Source organism: Erythrolamprus reginae, chromosome 7, assembly GCF_031021105.1.
Source record: "Erythrolamprus reginae isolate rEryReg1 chromosome 7, rEryReg1.hap1, whole genome shotgun sequence".
Lineage (NCBI taxonomy): Eukaryota > Metazoa > Chordata > Lepidosauria > Squamata > Dipsadidae > Erythrolamprus > Erythrolamprus reginae.
The window spans coordinates 47,768,006-47,794,887 of NC_091956.1; the positions used below are offsets into that span (position 1 = coordinate 47,768,006).

The 26,882-nt window shown below is 39.4% G+C and overlaps 1 protein-coding gene across 8 annotated transcripts in view; it reads left to right on the plus strand.

The window, feature by feature from the left end:
• NEIL3 (nei like DNA glycosylase 3) overlaps positions 1-26,476 on the plus strand; it is a 37,874-nt gene extending 11,398 nt beyond the window's left edge. The window contains exons 2-11 of one of the 8 annotated variants that reach the window (XM_070757466.1): positions 1,098-1,216; positions 6,473-6,607; positions 7,431-7,511; positions 8,670-8,883; positions 9,443-9,517; positions 10,163-10,329; positions 10,919-11,085; positions 16,030-16,396; positions 24,273-24,447; positions 25,749-26,476. In XM_070757466.1, the coding sequence (XP_070613567.1) occupies positions 1,098-1,216; positions 6,473-6,607; positions 7,431-7,511; positions 8,670-8,883; positions 9,443-9,517; positions 10,163-10,329; positions 10,919-11,085; positions 16,030-16,396; positions 24,273-24,447; positions 25,749-25,775 (1,527 nt within the window). In that variant the 3' untranslated portion in view covers positions 25,776-26,476. The remainder of the gene's footprint in view (positions 1-1,097; positions 1,217-6,472; positions 6,608-7,430; positions 7,512-8,669; positions 8,884-9,442; positions 9,518-10,162; positions 10,330-10,918; positions 11,086-16,029; positions 16,397-24,272; positions 24,448-25,748) is intronic. The other 7 variants (XM_070757460.1, XM_070757461.1, XM_070757463.1 and 4 more) reach the window with 7 other exon arrangements.
• Positions 26,477-26,882: the final 406 nt, after the last annotated feature.

Below are 26,882 nucleotides of genomic sequence, written 5' to 3' on the forward strand. Positions count from 1 at the left end.
CATTTTGGCAATTACTTAGATGATTTTCCAAACTGTTTCCAAATGCTTCCAAACATTTCCCAAGTTGCAAAGGCCCACTTTTCAAAGTCTATCCCCATTATTTTTACATTATTTAACACTGAGAGATCAGAATGTGACTTGGGCTTATACTGGGGTTGCTTTGGATTACAAGTCCCATCAGCAACCTCCAGGGTGGGGGTGTTGATAGGGATTGTCCCTCCCTGCAACAAAGAGCTTCCTCCATGTTGTTAAAATGCTGTTTTTTAAAAAGAAAATCTGAAAATTAAATAATTACAAAAATAAAATTATGGTTATAGGTAAAGTATGCTTTGGACTATAGTTCCCATTAGCCAGTCTGTTGCAAGAGAAGCAATCCCCATCAGCCCTCTCCAAAGCTGAATAATGGAAACTCTAGTCCAAAGCATCTCTAAAATTCAGAATTTATTTACAATTACTTATAACATTTAGCTGGAAAGGGAGAGGAGGAAAGATATCTCTCATTTTATTTGTAAAATTAGTTGGGACCTCTAATCTTTCGTATTTTGTTTATATTTAGGAACTTAGCAGAAGAATCTGAAATAAGACTTTTTTTGATACATGCATTGGGCTTTCTAGGAAGTGTGTAGGCAAATATGGTCCCTGCTCCAATTTTCCAATTTTACCAAGAGTCTGTGGTGGATGGGGCAACAGGAAGGAAAGGGCAAGGGTCTTCAAACCTGGCAAGATTAAGGCTTGTGGACTTTAACTCCCATTTCTGAGCTAGCATGACTGGTGGAGGAATTCTGGGAGTTGAAGACCACAAGTCTTGAAGCTATCAAGTTTGAAGTTTGTAAAAAGTGTACATGGTTTTAAAAAGTATACATGGTTGTAAAAAGTATTCTGCTACACTGGTATTTTATTAAACAATATAATGCTACACCATTTAGTTCTGAATACTTTTTTCCTTGTTTTCCTCCTCTAAAACCTAGGAGCGTCTTATACACAGGTGTGTCTTATATACCGAAAAATAGGGTGCATCTCATAAATGAATAAATGTGAAACCAAAGTTTAAACTTCTTTCCTAACATTTATTTTATTAATGTTTTCAAACTGTTTAGATTACAGGAAATAAGAATTTGTGCCAAAGTTTCTTACAGGTGGTTAATGGAAGTGTGTACTGTGGTGTGGAAACTTTGGGAAAGGAACTTTTCATATACTTTGGAGACAAAGCCTTAAGGTGAGAAAGATATATTCTTGTATAATTCAAAGGAATTATTGTCTTATTTATCTGTCTCAGAAAATTATTGTTTTCTTGCCCAGATACAAAGTAAACATTTGATGATAGGGCTATACTAAATAAAATGAACTTAATTAAGTATGAATATGACTTAGCATAATATTGTAGTTCTACAGTAAGGAAATAGATGCTTCCTTCACCATTTTGTGGGTCATCAGCTAAACAAACCCATAGCATTTTAGACCCCACTAAAATCATATGTGTATGTTTAAATCTTCTAGTAAATAAATGTTTAGTTTAGCTGCCCCACATTTTATACGAATTAGCTTAAACCAAGCAATTTCTAGAGCTAAGATAAGGTTGACATTAAGAACAATTATATTCTTTTTTTATTTATTTCTCAAGTTTATAGGGTCACACGTGCACAAAGTGACCTTTCAGACAGATTCTTGCAGACATGGTTTGTTGAATCACATTCCAATATTGAGGGTACTTTAGTGTTTGGGACCTAATCGACACAATTTGTTCATATATATATATATAGATATAGATATAGATATAGATATAGATATAGATATAGATATAGATATAGATATAGATATAGATATAGATATAGATATAGATATAGATACGAAAACAAATATATAGATATATAGATAGATATATAGATATATATATATATAGATATATATAGATATATGTCACATGTTTAAGCTGAATTTGAAAATTAAGGGAGACTAGGATAGATCTATTTCGGCCTTATTTTGGCCTCATCAGCTAGCCATACCCACTGGGACTTGAACCTGCAACCTTTGCCTTGTAAGGCAGAGAATTATCCTCTAGGCTACAGTATCCAATCCCTTCAGCTCTGTACCAGGGAAGGGTTACATTTTGTGTCGAATCACCCTGGTATATTGAAGGAACATCACAGCTCCTTTTTTGCCTCTCGGCCCAACCCAGGGCCATTTCCAAGGCAGTTAATTTTATTGATAGCCGACAATTCTATCTGTATGTGTCACATGTTTAAGCTGAATTTGAAAATTAAGGGAGACTAGGATAGATCTATTTCGGCCTTATTTTGGCCTCATCAGCTAGCCATACCCACTGGGACTTGAACCTGCAACCTTTGCCTTGTAAGGCAGAGAATTATCCTCTAGGCTACAGTATCCAATCCCTTCAGCTCTGTACCAGGGAAGGGTTACATTTTGTGTCGAATCACCCTGGTATATTGAAGGAACATCACAGCTCCTTTTTTGCCTCTCGGCCCAACCCAGGGCCATTTCCAAGGCAGTTAATTTTATTGATAGCCGACAATTCTATCTGTATGTGTCACATGTTTAAGCTGAATTTGAAAATTAAGGGAGACTAGGATAGATCTATTTCGGCCTTATTTTGGCCTCATCAGCTGGCCATACCCACTGGGACTTGAACCTGCAACCTTTGCCTTGTAAGGCAGAGAATTATCCTCTAGGCTACAGTATCCAATCCCTTCAGCTCTGTACCAGGGAAGGGTTACATTTTGTGTCGAATCACCCTGGTATATTGAAGGAACATCACAGCTCCTTTTTTGCCTCTCGGCCCAACCCAGGGCCATTTCCAAGGCAGTTAATTTTATTGATAGCCGACAATTCTATCTGTATGTATCACATGTTTAAGCTGAATTTGAAAATTAAGGGAGACTAGGATAGATCTATTTCGGCCTTATTTTGGCCTCATCAGCTAGCCATACCCACTGGGACTTGAACCTGCAACCTTTGCCTTGTAAGGCAGAGAATTATCCTCTAGGCTACAGTATCCAATCCCTTCAGCTCTGTACCAGGGAAGGGTTACATTTTGTGTCGAATCACCCTGGTATATTGAAGGAACATCACAGCTCCTTTTTTGCCTCTCGGCCCAACCCAGGGCCATTTCCAAGGCAGTTAATTTTATTGATAGCCGACAATTCTATCTGTATGTGTCACATGTTTAAGCTGAATTTGAAAATTAAGGGAGACTAGGATAGATCTATTTCGGCCTTATTTTGGCCTCATCAGCTAGCCATACCCACTGGGACTTGAACCTGCAACCTTTGCCTTGTAAGGCAGAGAATTATCCTCTAGGCTACAGTATCCAATCCCTTCAGCTCTGTACCAGGGAAGGGTTACATTTTGTGTCGAATCACCCTGGTATATTGAAGGAACATCACAGCTCCTTTTTTGCCTCTCGGCCCAACCCAGGGCCATTTCCAAGGCAGTTAATTTTATTGATAGCCGACAATTCTATCTGTATGTGTCACATGTTTAAGCTGAATTTGAAAATTAAGGGAGACTAGGATAGATCTATTTCGGCCTTATTTTGGCCTCATCAACTGGCCATACCCACTGGGACTTGAACCTGCAACCTTTGCCTTGTAAGGCAGAGAATTATCCTCTAGGCTACAGTATCCAATCCCTTCAGCTCTGTACCAGGGAAGGGTTACATTTTGTGTCGAATCACCCTGGTATATTGAAGGAACATCACAGCTCCTTTTTTGCCTCTCGGCCCAACCCAGGGCCATTTCCAAGGCAGTTAATTTTATTGATAGCCGACAATTCTATCTGTATGTGTCACATGTTTAAGCTGAATTTGAAAATTAAGGGAGACTAGGATAGATCTATTTCGGCCTTATTTTGGCCTCATCAACTGGCCATACCCACTGGGACTTGAACCTGCAACCTTTGCCTTGTAAGGCAGAGAATTATCCTCTAGGCTACAGTATCCAATCCCTTCAGCTCTGTACCAGGGAAGGGTTACATTTTGTGTCGAATCACCCTGGTATATTGAAGGAACATCACAGCTCCTTTTTTGCCTCTCGGCCCAACCCAGGGCCATTTCCAAGGCAGTTAATTTTATTGATAGCCGACAATTCTATCTGTATGTGTCACATGTTTAAGCTGAATTTGAAAATTAAGGGAGACTAGGATAGATCTATTTCGGCCTTATTTTGGCCTCATCAACTAGCCATACCCACTGGGACTTGAACCTGCAACCTTTGCCTTGTAAGGCAGAGAATTATCCTCTAGGCTACAGTATCCAATCCCTTCAGCTCTGTACCAGGGAAGGGTTACATTTTGTGTCGAATCACCCTGGTATATTGAAGGAACATCACAGCTCCTTTTTTGCCTCTCGGCCCAACCCAGGGCCATTTCCAAGGCAGTTAATTTTATTGATAGCCGACAATTCTATCTGTATGTGTCACATGTTTAAGCTGAATTTGAAAATTAAGGGAGACTAGGATAGATCTATTTCGGCCTTATTTTGGCCTCATCAGCTGGCCATACCCACTGGGACTTGAACCTGCAACCTTTGCCTTGTAAGGCAGAGAATTATCCTCTAGGCTACAGTATCCAATCCCTTCAGCTCTGTACCAGGGAAGGGTTACATTTTGTGTCGAATCACCCTGGTATATTGAAGGAACATCACAGCTCCTTTTTTGCCTCTCGGCCCAACCCAGGGCCATTTCCAAGGCAGTTAATTTTATTGATAGCCGACAATTCTATCTGTATGTGTCACATGTTTAAGCTGAATTTGAAAATTAAGGGAGACTAGGATAGATCTATTTCGGCCTTATTTTGGCCTCATCAGCTAGCCATACCCACTGGGACTTGAACCTGCAACCTTTGCCTTGTAAGGCAGAGAATTATCCTCTAGGCTACAGTATCCAATCCCTTCAGCTCTGTACCAGGGAAGGGTTACATTTTGTGTCGAATCACCCTGGTATATTGAAGGAACATCACAGCTCCTTTTTTGCCTCTCGGCCCAACCCAGGGCCATTTCCAAGGCAGTTAATTTTATTGATAGCCGACAATTCTATCTGTATGTGTCACATGTTTAAGCTGAATTTGAAAATTAAGGGAGACTAGGATAGATCTATTTCGGCCTTATTTTGGCCTCATCAGCTGGCCATACCCACTGGGACTTGAACCTGCAACCTTTGCCTTGTAAGGCAGAGAATTATCCTCTAGGCTACAGTATCCAATCCCTTCAGCTCTGTACCAGGGAAGGGTTACATTTTGTGTCGAATCACCCTGGTATATTGAAGGAAAATCACAGCTCCTTTTTTGCCTCTCGGCCCAACCCCGGGCCATTTCCAAGGCAGTTAATTTTATTGATAGCCGACAATTCTATCTGTATGTGTCACATGTTTAAGCTGAATTTGAAAATTAAGGGAGACTAGGATAGATCTATTTCGGCCTTATTTTGGCCTCATCAGCTAGCCATACCCACTGGGACTTGAACCTGCAACCTTTGCCTTGTAAGGCAGAGAATTATCCTCTAGGCTACAGTATCCAATCCCTTCAGCTCTGTACCAGGGAAGTATATATATATATATATTCGTAGATTTTCACGGGTATATGTATGTAGATTGTTCTGAGTTCGGGTAGATAGATAGAAAGCCATCGAGATAGAAAAACATCCCCAAAATATGAACAAGTGGGATGATACCTCCCGCTTACCAGACATCTGGAAACCAGCCCTCAAACGTATCCCAGCCATAGAAACCAGACTCAGAACACACATTGTAAAACAATCAAGTAGCCTGCAAGTTCCAACTACTCAGGATATCACGCCTAATCTACAACCATTAACTAATCAGCATACCTCAGCTACGTCAACGACCCCAGATGTTACCCCACTGACTCACCAGGAAGTTTCTACACAGCAGGCAATTGCTGAGCCATCAAACCACACCCAGCCACCAGTATTTATAGAAGGAAGGCAGCTCAGGTCTTGCAGTGTTCGCCTTAGTACAAGGACAGAAACACCAGTCTGAAGATGACGAGTGAGACCTCGTCGAAACGTCGCCAGAAATTTTGGCAGAATGGTTAACACCTGAAGCTAGAAACCAGGAGACCCTGAGTTCTAGTTCTGCCTTAGGCAAGGCTAGGACTGATCAATTTTTCAGCCATAGGAAGAACAAAAGAGCAAACCACTTCCAAAATTTTACCAAGTAAGGTAATACAGGCAGTTACTGGGACATTTTTTTATTTTATTTTGGAGGGAGGGAGAGAGAGAGAGAGAGAGAGAGAGAGAGAAAGAAAGAAAAAGAAAGAAAGAAAGAAAGATGGTGGTGGTGGTAGTAGTGGTATTAGGCTAAAGGCCACTTGAAATTAGAGCATATAGCAATTAATCATGACCAGGATAATTTATGAATATCATTGTATTTGAGTAGTCCTAAAGCTCGTAGTAGTTCTGAATAAAATATAAAATATATTTTAAAATACATTTCTCTTCTAGGATCCACTTTGGCATGAATGGTTCTTTGCGTATAAATCCAGATGCAAGCCGAAATAGAAGTGTAGAACTATCAGCCTTAGAAATACAATTTACTACTGATTTGATTTGTTTCTACGATGCAACTGTAGCGCTTCGGTAAAGCAACATATGTTTTACTGGAATATCTTTCATGCAGGAAGGAAAATATTGCCATTCTAAGTCAACAGTGGGGAGCTTCCTTAAATCTACTTAAAATATGCTTAATTCTAGTAGTTCATTTCACTTGCTTTATATAGATTGATAGTGAATGGATGGAAAAAAGAGGTTTTTAAAATCCCAGTGCATGTTTAAATTGTATATTTAATGACAAAAAGCCACTCCCTTGATTCATACTTGGCAATCTCTATCATAAGTTACAATCCCCTTTTACTCATAAATGTTTGTATGCATTAAGCTCTAGTGTTGTATTCATAAAAAAAGTTGGAGTAATTGATTTTTAAAACATGTTTGATTAAAAATGCACCTAAAAATCAGCCAGCAGAGATTTTCTTTAAGGTATTAATATTTAGCATGAGTATTATAAAAATGAGCAGGTGGCAAACATTCTTTATAGATGCATGCCTTACTTCTGTGTCTCTCTAAATCCCCTATATGTTGATTAACAGCTTGCTCTTGATCATGCTTGTTAAGAAATCATTCCTACTGAGTTCTTTGCAAGTATACTTGGGAGTAAGTCCCATTCAATTATATCCTGTTATGTTTTATGGGGTTAATTATTTTTAATTTACCACAGCTTATATATTTATATATGACATGATTTCTGCTTTAGGCATTATGGTTAATTGAAAATAAGAGCTAAAACTGATTTCTCCGTGGTTCCAACAAAGGAGGAAAAATAGGAAAGCTGTGAGAATCCAAGATCCAGATAATAGTATTATTACTGATAAACCATTGTTTGTTGAATTATCTTTGAACTTAGGTATTCTATTATTGAGAGATGTGCTGTTCTGGGAACACCTAAGTCTTTGCACCTAAATCTTGTCCTTTTCCAATCTAGAAGGTAAAAGCTAAAACAAATAAAAATAATCATTCCCCTCCACCCGTCTCCCATTTTAATTTGAGGCTCTTGCTGTTTTCTCCTCAATTCAACTTCTTCTTAATTCTTTAAACATTTTCATAAAACAACAAAGAGATGTTGTCTGTTAGTTTGGGTTCTGCCAATGGTGAGGGGCTGCAGCAATTTGTGTCCGGTTTCCAGGGGCTTTCTTTAATCTTGAATTGATTTATACTTGTCCACTTGGGCATAGTATGAGCCCCATGGAGTCATTTTAGATTCATAGCTCCAGGTTGATCTTGTGGTTGAAACACCATAGAAATTTATATAGTCCCCCTGTTAAGATTCTTCAGACAAACACTTATTCTCAAGTCAGATCACAATGGGTTCTTGCAATGTGCTTTGCATGGATTTCCTATGAAGATCTCTTAGTCCAAAATGCAGCCAGTAATGGGTATAGAGCAGTGATGATGAACCTATGGCACAGGTGCCACAGGTGGCACGTGCAGCCATATCTGCTGGCACGTGAGCCCTTGCCCTAGCTCAGCTCCAACATGACCAGCCAGCTGATTTTTAGCTTGCACAGAGGCTCTGGGAGAGCTTTTTTGATCTCCAGAGAGTCTCTGGGGAGGTGGGGAAGGGCGTTTTTACCCTTTGCTCCAGGGAAGCCTTTGGAGACTGCAGAGGGTGAAACACGAGCCTACTGGGCTCACCAGAAGTTGGGAAAAGGGCCTCCAGATGGGTGGGAGAAGCTGTTATTGCCATCACCAGGCATTGAATTATTGGTGTGGGCACCCAAGGGACAAAAGTCTCGCCATCACTGGTATAGTGTGTTATGCCGGTGTGTTGCAATTGAGCAACTGCTGTTTATACCTGGCCAGTGAAATCAGGCAGTATGCTTCAGATCCTTTAAAACAGAATCATTTATTAGCATTCAGGAAATATGCCTTTGTTGTTGTAATCCTGACTTCTGGAATGGCATCCATCCAAAGACACATGCAGGTATTATCAGATAACATTAAACAAGTCAGTGAAAATGTGGCTGTTTTGTGAAGCTATGGGGGAAAGTGGTGGTTTGTCCCCATAGGATATTTTATTTTAGGCAGAGTTTCTGCCTTCTGGGTAGTTACGATCTGGCAATCATTTTTATTTTTAATCCTACAGAAACACAGTTGAATGTGAAGACAAAATTAGAATACTGGGAGATTTAGATGTCTGCAGTTCAAAATTTAGCTTCCGGAGAGCAGAAAGTGAGATTAAGAAGCAAAAGGGCCGTATGTTATGTGATGTATTGCTTGATCAGACAATCCTACCTGGAGTGGGAAATATCATAAAGAATGAAGCACTTTATGACAGTGGTCTGCACCCAATTGTTAAAGTATGTAAAATATTTTTAGCTGCTTTCTGTTGTGTTTTATTGTATTGTATGATGATTTAGGGCTTGAGCTCCGAAAAGAAGATTGTAAAGTGCACAATGACTGTTTTGTTACATTGTAGATAAAATGTTTCCACAAGGAATTAATTGAAACCTTATCTTCCATAGATAATCCCAATAGATCATTTATATCCAGAATCAAAATCAAATGGTCTTTGACCACTCTTTACCAATTTCATAACAAAATGTTAAAATGCAAAGAAATGTGGGTATAAGTTATATTTTCCATAATCATGAGTCCATTGTGGATGCCTAGTAAGTACCTACTGCATAGCTACAAAATATGTCTTCCATAAATGAAGCCTTAATCATATTAATAGAGCAGTTCTATACATAGGACTGTTCAAAAGTTAGATTCCTGTATAGGATTGCTGTATTAAAATCCAAGTAGGCTTGTTGTTATCAGTGTTTCCTATAATATTAGGTTTGTTATAAACACTGTTATAAAGAACAAACAAACAAGCTTCACTGTACTTTTTAAAACCAATGTTCCAAATTACAGGTTTGTCAATTAACAGATGAGCAAATATGCCATTTGGTGAAAATGACTCGGGATTTCTCACTTCTCTTTTACAAGGTAGAGTTTGGCAAAAAGAAAAAAAAATACAAACTGAATATGTAGCCTTAAAGTAATTGTTACTTAAAATTTTTAGTATTATTCCACCAAATGATAAAAAGATTTTTGCCCCTTGTACATTGTTAAATACAATACTGTTTTAAAAATGTGTGAACTTATATACATTAAAAATCTTGAAAGTAGCCTTTTTGGAACTATGTCTTTGGATATCAGAGAGAATCCTATGAAGTAATATTCCAAATCATGAAAAATTATCTTTCTCAATAAAGTTTGCACATCCAGATGAAGGATTCTAACCTAGTATTAAATATGATGTTTCATATTTGAACTTTCATTAGAGCAGAGATGTAATTTTTAAAAACCTTATCAGGCTGCACATGATTACTCTTATTAAATTTGGTGATAAGAGAAATCTCCTGGACAATGTTGAGAGGATTTTAATGCAGCTGAGGGAACCTCTTCCCCTGAAAGAGGAAAAGAAAAGAATAAAAAATTTCTTTATTTTGTCCAAGACACCTAAAAAAAATTAAAAAGTTTTTTCAATTTATTTGTAAGTTATTTCCAGTTATTACAAGAGAAATATGACTTGAGATGAACTACATCTTTGGCTTTTGAAGACATATAAATAATAATTGTCTGTTCCAGTGTTGCAAGATGGGATTGGCAATAAGTAAACACTACAGAGTGTATAAACGCTCCACTTGCCACCAATGCGGTGGAAAGATCATAGTATGTCGATTAGGAGAAAATAACAGAATGACCTATTTCTGCTCCCAGTGCCAAAATGACAAACTTCAGCCTGGGGAGTTTTGGTAAGTCTTTACAGGTTGTTCACTTAGTGACTGTTTAAGTTACAATGGCACTGAAAAGTGACTATTCTTCACACTTATGACTGTTGCAGCATCCCCATATTCACATGATCAAAATTCAAACTCATGGCAACTATCTCATTTATGATGGTTCCAGTGTTCCTGGGTCATCACCTTTTGCAACCTTCTGACAAGCAAAGTCAGATTTACTTAACTAATTTATTAATTTATCAACTGCAGTGATTCACTGAACAACTGTGGCATGAATGTTTGTAAAATGGAGTAAAACCTAACTATATTGCTCAGCAACAGAAATTTGGGGATTTTTGTTGGGAAATGCCCATTGTTCAAGGCTATCAAAACCCTTCCGAACCTTGAGTCTTTCCCTGAGGTGTTAGACATCTGTTTTAGTCACTCATATAAATAATTATAAAAATGTTGCCAATCACCAGGCCCAGGACAGAACCTCAAATACATTGCATATTTATTTCCATGTAGCATTGAACCATTAAAGACTATTCATTGAATATGGTTGTTCTACCAACTTTATCTGGCAGTAAATTTCTCTTCATCCTAACCCTTCATCCCACAGCAGACAACCAAGAAGAAATAGTTTAAATGGCTGGCTATTCAACAGGGAATCTTGTTCTAGAGAAGTTGCTCAGAAGTCAGAAGAGGAGTGGGCCTGCCTACTCTGTACTCTAATAAACAAGCCTTCTGCGAAAATATGTGATGCATGCCTGACAACACGACCCCAAGGTATTTATAACTGCCTGTTTGCGTCTCTGTAATGTAAACATTTAATGTGTGTAATATGAATTAACACATTAGGATTCAGTTCTACATTGTGATTGTTATGTTTTATCTGATAGTTCAGTCTAAAGTTCATTGTTAAATTTAATTAACAATAAAACAGCAAATATCTGCTTATGGATCTTGAAAAAGAGCCAGCATGAGGGAAAATGTTGTTTCTTAAGGAAGAAAATTTAGAAGAAATTCTCTTCAAAACAAACCATGATGGGGAAAAATAAGGTATCTTCAGCAGAAACCTATGCTTGAAGTCTGAATTATAAATCCAGACACTAGTCACTTTAGAGAACAATTGTTTGTGTAAAAATGGAATGTTCTTTTTGTAACTCAAATCTATACTTTCACAGCTGTTCTATGATCCTCTACTGAATGAATTATTCACTTGAACCCTCTGTACTTTTTGTGTGTCTCAGCACTTTCTGAATTGCCAAACCAAATGTTTCATACTTTTGAAAAGGAATACATTTGCAGGAAGGGAGAAAATCTTTCCTTTTATAGCTAGAAGGGGCTATAACTGTATTTCACTTTATTGATATTTCTGGGATCCTGGAGTTTGCGTACTGAGAAGTCTTTAATCCTAGCAATAAAATATGTGAGATTTTAAATTTCAATCCATAAAATGCTTTAAGATTCTGGAGCACTGAGATTCTGAAGCATTGAGATTCTGAGTGGAGATAAGTTCAGACTGTCTTTGCCATTTGTAGTATATCCCACTCTCTTCTCAATAGCTGTGTCCAATATTGCTTTCACTACCTGGGGCAGTATTCAGCAGTAGTCTTAAGCTTCTAATCTTCAAAGCACACTCCTTTTTTAGTATGATTTTGCTTCGTCTACTTTCTTCTAATAGTTTTCTCCATTTGCTTTTTTTTTAAAGTTTGTTCTCTTTTCAAAGTTTTAAATTCCAAGTTATTTTCTTTAAGATCTTTTTTTTAAATGTTTGCCCTTTTTACTTGTGTATTATCAATTAAATTCTTTCCAGCTTTTACTTACTACTGTTGGTGACTTTCTTTCTGCCTTAATGGTGCTGAAATAGTCTGGGTTTCTAGAAGAATGCCTGTAATAATGAATGCTATGGGGAAAGTATTTGATTAAGAATAAGCAACTTTGTGTTTGTGGTCATCAGTCCATCACAAATACCTCTTCAGAAATATCTACAAAGAAATCCCTACGTTAATTATATAGTGGTACCTCTATCTAAGAACGCCTCTACTTAAGAACTTTTCTAGATAAGAACCGGGTGTTCAAGATTTTTTTGCCTCTTCTCAAGAACCATTTTCTACTTAAGAACCTGAGCCTGGAAAAATTTCCCAGGAAATTTGAGAGCGGCACGAAGGCCCGGCCAGTTTCCTGCCATTCCCCCTTTAATCCTGGCCATCTCGGGCTTTTCTGGGTTGCCAGAGGAGCCTTTCGGTGGTGCTTAAGGAGGCTTTGGCAGTCCAGAGTGAGCGGAGCATTTTCCTTCCTCTGGGCGCTTGGAGAGAGAATAAACCATTTCACTGTGGTGACTCCCTCGCACTGCCTCACATACACCCGGCGCAAGGTTGCCTCCTGGACCATCTGGGTGTGGAAAGGCAAAAGGCACTTCACTCTGGTGGGAGTCAACACAGTGAAGGAAAGGCGCTTGCTACAAAGCGAGCGAGAGGAGAGGGGAGCCCTTCAGCATGGGAAGGAAGAAAAAGCAGGTAGCAGCCGCCGCCTTTTTGTCAAAGGATTGGGAGGTTCCTCCCTCTTGCCCACCTGGGTTTCTCTCTCTGGTGCAGTGTATGGGAGGTAGCCTCCTGCCGGGTGTATGGGAGGTGCATGCCTCTCCTCGCCGCCTCAGAGTCCCTCTTTATTTTAAGCCTTAAAGTTTTGGATTTTTAAAATTTCCCTCACCTTCTTCCTTCGGCAGCAACTGTCCTCCTCTTCATCCTCCTCCTCCCACCCAAATTCCAATTTTTTATTTATTTCCTAATGGGTTTGCATGCATTATTTGCTTTACATTGATTCCTATGGGAAAATTGCTTCTACTTACAAACTTCTCTACTTAAGAACCTGGTCACAGAAATAATTAAGTTCTTAAGTAAAGGTACCACTGTATAATTAAAATTATTTAAAAATTATAAATAGGAAGTTGGCAAGCTGTGAAGCACAAGCAGTCTATCAGTTTATTTTAAAGTACAGCTCTTGAGCTCCTACTGCATTGGCATTTTTTGAATATAATAGTGGCTAATCAAAACATCATGCTGGATGTAGTAGTGAGTTCCTACCTAGTACGGGCCATACTGTGTATCTGTAGTAAAAATGAAGCAGCACGCGCAGCTCCAGGTGACTTGCGTGTGTGTGCATATGTCCTAGCGAGAGCAAAATCTCACTGGGATGCCGTGCGTGCCCGCCAGTCACCCAGAGCTGCGCATGCAGCGTACCAGTAGTGGCAGTAAGTAGGAACCCCTGCCTGGTTGGATGATATAGGTAATGTATATCCATGGAATGGAATATTTATTTATTTATTTATTTATTTATACATACTTGTATGACGCCCAATCCCGAAGGACTGGGGGCGGCTCACAACAATAAAACTATAAAACAGTATAAACTCAATTTATAACATTAATAACAGTATAAAACCCTTAAATCTAGTCCATGCAAACATACCATCTCACACATGTCAATCAAAACTTGTTTCAGCCAGGGTTAAAAGATGTCAGTTCTCATGGCCCCCAGACCTCCCAGCAAAACCAGGTTTTCAAGACTTTCCAGAAAGCCAGTAGGGTAGGGGCAGTACGGACCTCGGGAGATAGTTGGTTCCAAAGAGCTTTGGATATTTGGAAGGGCTGTGGGCACACTTGATTTACTTCTTTTGAAGAAGGTGTGTCTTTTCCTGGCTTGCAAATCAGCCAGATAGTGCCACGGAAATATGTGTTGGAGATAAGGAGACATTAAGGAAACACAGGGTACAATGATTTTTCTTCTTCCTGTTTCTGCCTCCTTTAACTCAATTTTTTTCATGTCTGGAAAATAAAGCTGCTATGGAGGCAGGGAAAAAAAATGCAAATTCTTTCTAAATGGTGTTTACGGATGTGGTAAGTGCAAGTCAAACACCTAAGTATTTTTTCTGTTCTGAAATCATGTCCCTAGATAATGTGAAGCATTGGGAGTCAATCATGAGGAATAGATTCATTATTTGCCAAAAATGTCTATGACATACCCTCAATATTCTAAATGTGCCCCAGCAACCTTCCCATTATCTCAGATTTAAGCTATTGCATAAATAACAACAATGTTACTAGTGGTAAAATTATTACATTGAAATTATTTCATAGAATCAGTTGTTCAAAAATGTAGTAAAGATGCTCTCGGTTTACATATGTTATATTTAAAGATTTTACAGAAGGTATTCACAACTGAATTTATAAAATCCAATGCCTGGGATGGCAAAAAATGCTGATATAGTATTTCTGTACAGTCAATACAGTGTTGGGCCTAAGAGCGTGCTTATCCACTTTGCATTTGTATCAGGTACAAAGTACATTCCTGATTATCTTTTCTTAGTGAATTACGAGTCTTTGGAGGGGGCGGCATACAAATCTAATAAATAATAATATTAATAATAATAATAATAATAATTATTATTATTATTATTATTATTATTATTATTATTATTATTATTATTATTATTATTATTATTTAGCCAGCCACAGGAATCTAAAGGAATCTTTAGTCCCCTCAGAAACCCAAATTCATCAATAAAATTATTCCCTGGAATTTATGTGCCCAGCTGATGATCTAGAACCCAGGTGACTTGCGGGTGTGTGTGTGCATATGACCCCAACCATAAAATAATAACATTTTAAGGAAACTTGGGGGTGGGTTCTAGCTTCACTCGCTGCTGGTTCGCTTCCACCTGCGCTGTGTGGCTGTGCCTTGTGGGCACTTTGTGCATGCACGCATGCACAGTACCAATTTTTTTTTAAAGGCAAAAAAAAAAAAGCCAAAAACAAGATGACAACACGTGCTCGGTGTCGGAAATTCAGCTTCTGCTCATGCTCAGAAGTTCCCATGGTACAGATTATTATTATTATTATTATTATTATTATTATTATTATTATTATTATTATTATTTGCAGTAGTCTATTTGTATGTGGGTGGACCCGCTAGAAGGATAGAAGAATGGTGTCTCAGTTCCTAAGACCATTGGAAATAGATGTTTTCCGATGATCTTAGGTTACCCCTAAGATCGTCCGGCCCCCAAAAGGGTCACGACCTACAGATTGGGAATCACTGATCAAAAAGATGAAGCAAATGCTGCGTAACAATGGCAGTACAGCTTTGTGTTTTTATACAAAATCACAATAATGCTCTATACATTCTTGCATTTCAGTTGTTATCTGAAGACTTCTTTACAGTGTTTCAATAAAGAAACTTTATTCCTTTCTTCACCCCACAAATAGCATTCAGTATTTTGGGGGGTATTGTGTGTCAAAAACTGCTCAGTGCTTATAATTAACACCATTTTATCTTTATTCTTACAAATATTTCTCGTGCTCTGCCTTTGCTTCTTAGTTGGTTAGAGGTTGTTAAAATTGCCTTTGTACAAGGAAAGACAAAAAAAACCTGCCACCAAGATTAATATCATTTATCATGTCTGTGGATATGTTCATGACCATAATAGTGGAGTGCTCTTCTGAGACTCATTGTACTACTTTAGTGTATATCTTTATATAAATGGGAGTAAGCATTTCTATGCAGACTTATGACTACAACTATTTCTGAATTGCTACAGTAGATTACTTGGACTATCAGGATCATAAATTGAAGCACTATGTAGGGTGTTATTACTGGAGTTACACATAGAAACAGTTGATTTAATTAATACTAACCAGGATGATTTTTTTAATCTATTTCAAAAAATAGGAAAAAATGGAGGTTTAACAACAGATAATAGCGCCTTAGTCAAATATCCATGTAACAACTTCGGAAAATCAAAAATGGAAATTAAGATAAATAGGAAGACGGCATTTGGGACAACAACTCTAGTACTGACAGATTTTGCTGGTAAAGACATTCTATTGGAACATAATAGAAGTGAAAGTCGAACTCCAGATGGAGGCTCTCTGCATGATCCTTCAAGAAACGATTTTAACAGTACCAACCACTATGAAGTAAATTCATCAATACCTTTCCCCCATCAATGTAATTCTTTAAAGCCAGCATCAAAGAAACAGAAAATTGATTGTTCAACTTCATCTGTTGGAAGCCTTACTGAGAAATTTGTAAACAGGTTTGTTAATTTCAAGTGCATATTGATGGGTAAAATTGTTCATATGAAAAACAGTTTGTATTATATTTTTGTTTTGAAATATGCAATGTTAGTTATATTTTGGCAGATACCAGTCCATGAAACAATTTTTGTCTGCAGCTGTGTCCTAAAGTGCTGTAGGCTTCTGGCCGAGGCAACTTACTAGATCCAAAGAAATGGTTAGAAATGGTTGTTTGCCAAGTGCAGAAAGATTAAAGCATATACAGTATATATCTGGGATGTACTTGTAGAATGAAAACATTTGAAAAATATTTGAAGTCTGCAATCACAATCACTCAATAAAGATGCAGCAAGGAGAGCAGGGTTGGTAGGCATAATGGAAGGATGAATAGGAGTTGTACTTCCTTCTTAAAATGTAGAATAATTCTGGCAAACCAAGTAGTTGAGGGCCTGACTCATGAAGGAGGACACACACTCAACCTGTTTTTTCTCTCGGGGCAGTGGACACATGATCTGAATTTAAGGGGTATAGACATATTTCCCTTGTCATGGTCAGATCATTTCTTCGTAAGGCTTGACTAAGATGCCAATCCTTCACTGCAGGGAGGCAGAGCCCATTAGGTGGTTCTGCCTCAGGCACCTAATGGACCCACTCAGGTTCCAGAGGGAGCTTGGGGAGATACCTGATTCCCTTGTCCGCAGTCTGGTGGAGTCCCTAGTGTCTGCCTGGAACAGGGTGGCATCTGGGGCTCTGGATTGGATTGCTCTTGTTTGACTTCTGCACAGCAGTAGATCCCAAAGAGCATCTTGGTTCACCAAGGAACTTTGGGAGATGAAGCAACAGAACAGACGTCTAGAGCGATACTGGAAGGCCAATAAATCCAAGTCTGACTGAACACTACTAAGAGCCTATATTAGGCTCTAGTGGCAATAAGGGCGGCAAAATGTGTGTGTTTTTCCATTTTTATTGCATCCACAGATTCTCACCCGACCACCCTGTTTAGGGTGACCCGCTCCCTTCTTGATGTGGAGAGAGTGGAGGATCTTTTGCAGGGCAGAGCTGAGGAATTTGTTCAGATTCTGATGGACAAAATCACTCAGATTCGGGTAGACCTGAATTCCAATTGGACAATGTCAAGCGAGGTGACTGAGGCAAGTCTTAGTCCCATTGTGTGGGATGAGTTTGACTCTGACCCCTTATAAAGTGGACAAGGCCATAGGAGCGAAGAGCGCCTCCACTTGTTTGTTGGACCCGTGCCCCTCCTGGCTGGTTTCGGCCAGTAGGGTGGTGATACAAGGCTGGCTCCAGGTGATTGTCAACTCTTCTTTACATGAGGGGTTCTTCCCTCAGTCTTTGAAGAAAGCAGTTGTAAGGCTCCTCCTCAAGAAGCCTTCCCTGGATCCATCCTCATTGAATAACTATCATTCTGTCTCCAACCTTCCATTTGTTGGGAAGGTTGTTGAGAAAGTGGTGGTGCTCTAATTCCTGCAGACCTTGGAAGAAGCAGATTACCTAGACCAGTGATGGCAAACCTTTTTTTCCTCAGGTGCTGAAAGAACATGCACATACGCTATCGTGCATTCATGAGTGCCCACACCCATAATTAAATTCCTGGGGATGGCGAAAACACCTCCCCCCACCCCCTGGAGGCCCTCTGGAGGCCGGAAACGGCCTGTTTCCCAACTTCTGGTGGGCCCAGTAGGCTTGTGCTTTATCCTCCCTAGACTCCAAATGCTTCCCTGAAGTTAGGGGAAGATAAAAATGCCCTCCCACATCCCCCCGGAAGCTTTCAGGAAGCCAAAAATGCCCTCCCAGAGCCTCTTTGTGAGCCAAAAAATCACCTGACCGGCACACTCATGAACCTGTGAGCTGAGCTAGGGCAATGACTCATGTGCCAGCAGAAATGGCTCTGTGTGCCACCTGTGGCACCTGTGCCATAGGTTCGCTATCACTGACCTAGACCCATTTCAGTCTGGCTTCAGACCTGGTTACAGCATGGAAACTGCTTTGGTCATGCTGCTGGATGATCTCTGGCAGGCCCGGATAGCGATGGTGCTTCTTGACCTCTCAGCAGCTTTCGATACCATCGACCATGGTATCCTTCTGTGATGGCTGGGAGTGGGAGGCACTGTTTTACCGTGGTTCTCCTACCTCTCTGGCTGATCGCAGTCGGTGTTAATGATAGGAGGTCAACCCCCTAGCCCCCTCCTTTGTGGGGCTGCTTCAGGGGTCAGTACTCTCTCCTCTCCTATTCAATATATATATGAAACTGCTGAGTGAGATCATCTGATGACATGGGATGAGTTATCAACAATACACTGATGATACTCAGCTGTATATCTCTACCCCATGTCAATTCAGTGAAGCGATGGAAGTGATGTGCCGGTGTCTTGAAGCCGTAAGGGTCTGGATGGGGGTTAACAGGTTAAAACTCAACCCTGACAAGACTGAGTGGCTGTGGGTCCTTTCTCCTAAAGACGATTCCATCTATCCGTCTTTGGTCCTGGGGGGGGGGGAGAAGTAATTCCCTCCTCGGATAGAATTTGCAACTTGGGTGTCCTCCTAGATCCACAGCTGAGGTTAGAGGGGAGAGGGGCGGCATACAAATCTAATCAATAATAATAATAATCTCTCAGCTGTGGTTAGGAAAGCTTTTGCCAGTTGTGGACTTACCTGGACCAGGAGGTGCTCTGCACACCCTCACACCCTCATTACCTCTCATCTTGACTATTGCAATGCGCTCTGTTGGGCTACCCTTGAAGAGCATTTAGAGTCTTCAGCTGGTGCAAAATGCAGCGATGTGACAGTCTACAGAGAGGGGTGGCATACAAATCTAATAAATAATAATAATAATAATAATAATAATAATAATAATAATTATTATTATTATTATTATTAATTATGGATATACCAAGGTACCCCTGTATTATTCCTTCTTTATGCAAGCTGCATTGGTTGCCAGTCAGTCTCCGAATGCAATTCAAGGTGTGGGTTAATGCCCTAAATGTGGGTGTGGGTTAATGCCCTTTAATGCCCTAAATGGCTCAGGGCCAGGCTATTTATGGGACTGCCTCCTCCCTCATACCTCGCTGCAACCAGTAAGGGCCCATAGAGTCGGCCTTCTCCAGGTCCCGTCCGCCAAACAATGTCGGTTGCCAGGACCTTGGGAAAGAGCCTTCTTTGTGGTGGTTCCAACCCTGTGGAATCAACTGCCCCCAGAGATTTGCATTATCTCCTCCCTACCGGTCTTCCAGAAAGCCATCAAGACCTGGTTTTTCTGGCAGACCTGGAATTAGGATTGACTATTAGTACACAATGATATAGTAGTTTTTATGGTATTGTAGATTTTATTGATGTTTTTATTGCTCTTTTTACTTGTATTGTATTTATAATTGTTGATAGCCGCTCAGAGTCCATTTCATAGTGAGCGGCATATACAGGGGGTGGACAAAAAAAATGAAACACTTGACTTTTTGGCATCATAATGTTTGAACACGTTCAAATCAATCAAAACTTGACATATTTTAATGTTTTTTAAAAATAAATTCTGTTATTTGATATGTTTTTTTAAACTACCTTTTTTTTTTACAGAAATTTAAGGAAATTGATTATAACCTTCTAGAAATGGTAGATCTCTCAGACTTTCAAAGAAGCCAAATTGTTGGTGCTCGAATGGCAGGCGCTAGTGTAACAGAAAGTGCCCAAATGTTTGGCATTTCAAGAGGTAATGTCTCAAAAGTAATGACTGCTTTTGAAAGAGAAGGGAAATCATCCTCAGCCAAGCACAGGTCTGGTCGAAAGTCAAAGTTTTCTGAGAGAGACCGTCGGACTCTAAAGCGAATTGTTAGAGTGGATCACAAGACCACAGCTCCTAAAATCCCTGCAGAGCTCAATAGACACGTACAGAACCCAGTTTCCACAAAAACTGTTCGAAGGGAGCTTCACAAATCTGGATTTCATGGAAGAGCTGCAATTAGAAAACCTCTGCTCTCAAAGACAAATATTTCAAAGCATTTAGAGTGGTGCAGAAACCACCAGAAATGGTTGCTCGAGCAGTGGCAAAATGTGACGAAATATGTTTTCTCTGATGAATCGTTCACCCTTTTTTCAACCTCCAGCTGTGTTTACGTTTGGAGACAGCCCAAAGAATCATTTTATCCAGACTGCCTTCTCTCAACCGTCAAATATGGCGGGGGTTCAGTGATGATCTGGGTTGCTATTTCTTGGAAATCCGTCAGGCCAATGATTTCCCTTCATGGAAGAATTAACAGCCATCACTATTTAGAACTTTTGGCCGACCAAATTCATCCTATGGTTCAAGAACTGTTTCCAGAGGGGGATACCATCTTTCAAGATGATAATGCACCAATCCATAGAGCAAGAATTGTTAAAGAATGGCACAAGGAACATTCTAATGAAGTTCAGCATCTCATCTGGCCACCACAATCACCAGACCTCAACATTATTGAGCATTTATGGTTGATTTTAGAGATTCAAGTAAGAAGTCGATTTCCACCACCATCGTCTCTAAAAGAACTAGAAGGTGCTTTAACTGAAGAATGGGCTAAAATACCTTTGGAAACAATTCATAATTTGTATGAATCAATACCTCAGAGAATTGAGGCTGTATTTGCCACATATTAAAAGATATTTTGATGATTTTTCAAGGTGTTTCCATTTTATTGTCCACCCCTGTAAATGCAATTTTTTAAAAAACCAGACAGAAAATGTCACACAAGAAGAACGTTTGGAATAAAATAGTATTTTTAAAATACATTTCTATAACCTGTTTAAAGAAAGTGAAATTTTCAGACTTACAATAGTAAGCATTCTCATATGGCATAATACATTTTTGTATCTGCATTCTGTTGGCCAGCAGCCTTATTTAAGGAAATTTGGTCCCTCTTGGAGAAAGAGAAACTAGAAGCTCCATACAGGAATACTCTAGACAGCTGGTGGATCAGTTCATAGCTGGGCTCCAGCTGTGCAATTTCCCATCAGATTTCTGAATGTCAGGGAAAGCAGGGACATTTTACACAGGCAACATCAGTAGAATTCTTGTCATTTATTATGAAAAGTTGAGAATCTGGGTGAAGAGGGCCAGCACTGCTTGCACTGTTGTAGCTTTCACAAGATACTGTATCTAAAGGTTTCAAATTCCCTTCCAGGTTTTGCAGTATAAAATTTGCTCCTGTTCTGATTCAGTAGTGGAGTACAAAGAGGTTGTTTCTGAAATATTATTTGGTTAGGTATGGTGACCTTTAGTTCTTATACAGAACATTAGGTTAGGATTGGAGTATTTGATTTCTGAATATGATCATTTTTAGTCTGTGATTTGTGCCCATTCCTTGAGAAGCCTCACTGACCTGTCTGGTCATATGTAAATGGCAGAAGGATGATGTTGTCAGGTAGCATAAATCATGTTGGGGAATGGACAGATGATTCACTCCTTAATGGTATAACTGCAGATGAGAGATGGGAGAATGCCAAATTCAACTGTTTAGTATTTGCTGCAGTTTCCTAAGAATAATGAAAGATAAAAGAAATAATGTTTTATAATAATTGTACTTTATATACTACTATAATTATTATAGGCTATTATATATAAGAGAGAGTTGCTAGATGACATAATATAATGATTGTGGGCTGTATTTTATTGCATTTGTTAACAGTGTGTATACTATAGACCAGTGATGGCGACCCTTTTTTGGTTCGCGTGCCAAAAATAAGGGGAGTGCTAGCATGCGTGATGTGCCCACACCCCTTTCCTTCCCCTAGGCATGTGCAACCCCCTCCCCTGCGCATGTGCACAGGCTTTTCCAAAGGTTGGTAGTAAAAAAAATATCGCACCAACGGGCAAACAGGAAGTTTGGAAAAACTCACTTTCGATTTGCTGTTGTGCATCCTTGGGACTTGTAGCTCTGTCAGCGGGAGAGAGAGAGAAAGAGAGAAGCGCACACCCCACGGGACTGGCTCCTCTGCTCTGGGCCCTGCCTACAGTAATTTGAAATGCACCCCTGCCTACGAGGAAGAGGAAGCGAGCATCGATCTTGCAGGCAGGGGTGCATTTTCAAATGCTCCCACAAGCAGTCCAGAGCAACCAAGCAGCAAGGGGGAGAATCGGGACAGGCAGGCCGAGAGCGGGAGTTCAGAGAAAGGAGGGGGAAGACTGCTGCTGCTTTTGCTTTTGCCTGCACCGAAGGAAAGCAGCAGGAGTCTTGTTTTTCTTTTCACCAACTCCTACTCGCAGTCTGCCTGCCCTGATTCTCCCCCTTGCCGCACACGCATGCGAGAGGGAATTGAGAGGATCTTGCTGCACATTCGGAGCTTCTTCGATTCCTGCGGGAGGGGGAGAGAACTTGTGACAGAAGCTTTCGCAATATCCCCCCCCCTTCTCATGAATGAGAGAAGCTCTGAAATGGCAAAGATGCCTGGGATCCTTAATGAACGCTCAGAGCTTCTTAGATTCCTGAGGGGAGGGGGAGAGAATGTGTGACAGAAGCTTTCCCAATATCCCCCCCCCCCACTTCTCATGAATGGGAGAAGCTCCAAAACGGGCAAAGATGTCTGAAAGCCTTGCTGCATGTTTGGAGCTTCACTGGCAGCTGAGAGTGGAAGAGACAGCACGGCAAAACCTATCCTCATTTCCTAGGCTGCTAAGTGGGGCAGGAAACAGAGATAGTTGCTGTCACCTGTTGGCCGATTTTTTTACCCCCAGAGCTTCAGAGAACCTTCCCTGATCCCTCCAAGTGCAAAATAACAGCACAATGCCAAAACAGAAATACTTTTCCCGAACTTCTGGTTTGTCAGTTGGGGGGGGGGGTTATCTCCAGGGTTTCAGGGATGCTTCCCTGAAGCGTCCGGAGGGCAAAACGGTCTTTCTCAAGGCTGAAAATCAGCTGGCCAGAGCGTGCATGCGCTCTGGAGCTGACATAGATATGGCTCCGTGTGCCACCTGTGGCACGCATGCCATAGGTTCGCCATCACAGCTATAGACCTTCTAATGGCATATAGGCTGTGTTCAAGAAGCTTCTGCCAAACTTGGTCCAGAGAGGAAACTACATAAAAAGCCATCGGGTCGCAGTAATACTGGGGAGAAATGCTGCTTACATATTAATGTACCCTAGAGTGGAATTACCTAATGCCTTTTGAGCTTGACTAGTAACATATTTGCCAAAAACCCTGGCTGCTGCTAAACCTAAGAAACAAGAAGCAATCTAACCTTGTTTAAACATTAACAATCAAGGTAGATGCCCTTGTGCATTGTAAACAGACACTCTCTAGCTATTCTGGTGATGGTAACATCAGAGGAGAGCAAAGCTTTCCCATCACCTTCATAAAATACACTTTTCTGCTCTGCCAGTCAGACTTCTTCCTCTCTGGTATATGATGGGGATCATTAAAGTAGCTTTGATCAAAGAGCATGGAAAATTGTCTTGAAGCAGACAAGTAGATAGATATCCCCATGGTGTGGTCTAAGACACGTGTAATAACTTTCCAGAGGGGAAGAATATAATTGGAAGGAATTGGTTTTCTAGTACATCTTGCTGTTGCCAATTCAGGATGCCTTTTAAACTACATGAAAGTACAAAATTTATGCTAGCAATGCCAGAATGATACAGTTTACTTATTTTAAAAAGAAGCAAGAGAACTTTTTAAAAATTTGCTGCTTCCATTTCATTTCAATAGAATGGATTTTTGACATGGAGTCCTTCAATTTCATTTTAAAGAGAAAGCAAAGCAGATAAAATTGCTTAGTGCTCTGTTTGATCACATTGAAGCAGAAGAGTTTATATGGACTTCGGAGCCATGGGATTGAGACTGAAGATGCTGGTTTTGCTGTAACTAATCTCCTTAACTTTATGCAGGTTTTTATCTTGTTACCTGTCATTACAGAGCACCTCCAGATAATATGACAGATGGCTCTTGCACATTAAATGCTGGCAGTCCTCGCTGCAGTAAACACAGTCGCTTCTGTGTTCTTCGCATCGTGAGGAAGGACGGAGAAAACAAGGGCAGGCAATTTTATGCTTGTCCTTTGCCAAGAGAAGCCCGGTGTAACTATTTTGAAGTATGTGAGCTTGTATAGTATCATACATCCTTGAAAAAGATAAATTGGTTTCTGAAACAACTGTGATTACTTATGGATTTCACTCATTCATTACTTTTAACATAGTGGGAAATGAATTGCTGTGATAAGAACTTTGTCTAAACAAGTTCTCAGTGCATTTGGGGAAGAATAAATAGGTTCTCTAGTCTCTACAAAATCATTTTCTGTATCAAACAGTGCAACTGTTAGGCTTTGAATTAGTTATTTAGTGTTCTTTATATCAATATTGTTTTATTACTTATTTCATTTCTATCTTGGATTTATTTCTTATTGATGAACCTCTTCAGCTGTACTTGAGTGATTAAAAGTGGAATTTAGAAAATAGTTATTGTGTTTCATTTTCATATTCTTTTAAAAATAACTGAAGTTCTAAAAACAAGTGACTTTATGATTTTATTCTATTGATGCATACTATCCTCTAAGCAAACTTAACTTTCTTCCCTAGCTAGTTCTATTGAAATTCTGAACATGTCATCTAAATCATATTGTTATGTTTTCTTCCTTCTTTTTAGATGCTTTTTAGATTACTGTTGTCAGGTAGTAACTTAACAATAGTATAGTAAGCAAAGACAAGGAGGAAAAAGAACATTGAAAATTGCAGCATTAGCCAAACACTATGAATACATTTACCATAATCAAAATGATTCAAACTCAATGTGAGTGAATCAAACTCATATGTTCATACTTCCTTTAATCTTTTATAAGCTAGAAGGAATAACACTGTTAGGCAACATAAAGCAAGAACCTTCAAAGGAGACACAATTCTAGTGTAAGAATGCTTAATCAAGTGTGCAAAGATTCTAGGGCAAAATTAATGTAATAAAACAGCACAACTGCATCTGAGTTCATATTTTCTCTAATGACCTTGACAACATAAAATGAGTGCTGATGTTTTTCTTGTATTTGTTCTCTTCAGCTCAGCTTTGATAATAGATTTTGTTCCACCATATGGTAACTAATGCAATGCAGTGTCATTTTGACCTTCAGATTTTCCAAGGGAGAGAGACATTAGAGCTTGGGGAAGTGAGATATATTGCTTTGAAACCATAAGCTATCAAGAGTTTTACTTGGATAAATTAAATATGTCTTTTCTCCAAAAGTCAGATAAGGCTTATTACAGCTATCCTCCCACAAAGTCAAACAAGTAGAGTTCAGGTAGTGGAGCAAACTGAATTTTAGAGAAAGTTGCTTAGCTTGATTACTTTAGTCACCACCTACCTTGCAGGATTAATGGGGAGTTTGTTGCTTCCCATCTAAAACAGGAATTTGGCTTCAGCATCTGGTGTTAACAGAAAATGATTTCTCTCTGCAGTGGGCAGACCTGCATTTTCCTTTCTGCAATCATGGGAATCGCTGCATTATGAGGACAGTGCTGAAGATTGGCCCTAATAATGGAAAGCATTTCTTTGTATGTCCTCTTGGGAAGGATAAACAGTGTGACTTCTTTCAATGGGCTGAAAATGGTCTAGTAATGAAGATTATCCCAGGATGCTGAGCTATTCATCTGCACTAGACTATCTGGTGCTAATCTTCTCAAACTGTGTGTGCTACACTGCTCTTCTGTAGGAGATATTTTAGGAGGGTTATGATCAAGTGGCATTTTGTGATTACAAATCCATTTGTGTTATATATTTGAACGTTCCTTCTCATACTCCTCTTTGTATTTCTGCTATTTTCAGTTCATTGTTTGTTGCATTTCACCTAATATTAGAAAATTTCAGTCTTAATATCTGAACAATAGGTAGCCGTTTTCTTATCTTAGTTGTTGCCTCACGTGTGTGTGTATGTATGTATGTCTGTATGTGTGCGCGTGCGCACACACACACAAACTTGGATATCATTGTTTGTTCATGCAATTTGCCCTTCAACGTTTTTTCCTCTTTGTATTTATATAAACGTTTTATTTCAATGCATTTAATATGAATAGCTTGTATTACATCTTTTAATCAGTTATGAAAGATTAATATTTTAATAAAATGTTTCAAACATTGATGAGTATTTGTTTGTTCTTCAGAATAAACTGTATGGGATTGTTATCAGAACAGAAAAATAGTCTAGATCTATTTATTTACAAAGCTGCCCATGCTACAGTTGTGACTATGTGGTATACAGAAGTTTAAACAGAGGAAAACCCCTCCCAGGAATTTCATATCCAACATAAACATTCTGAGAACTAATCAGAAATAATGGCAATGCTAGTATAACATATATTCTGAATCTAAAAATCAACTCAGACCAAAAACTTTGGGGGCTCGGGGGATAGGGTGGAAAAACTATCAAAAGGGTTAGTTTAACCTTCTGGTCCAAATATCTGAGGGAACATCCATATGAAAGCCCAATTGTTTGTGGGCTACCCATATTCTTGGAGGACTGATTCATCAGTGAATGAATTTATG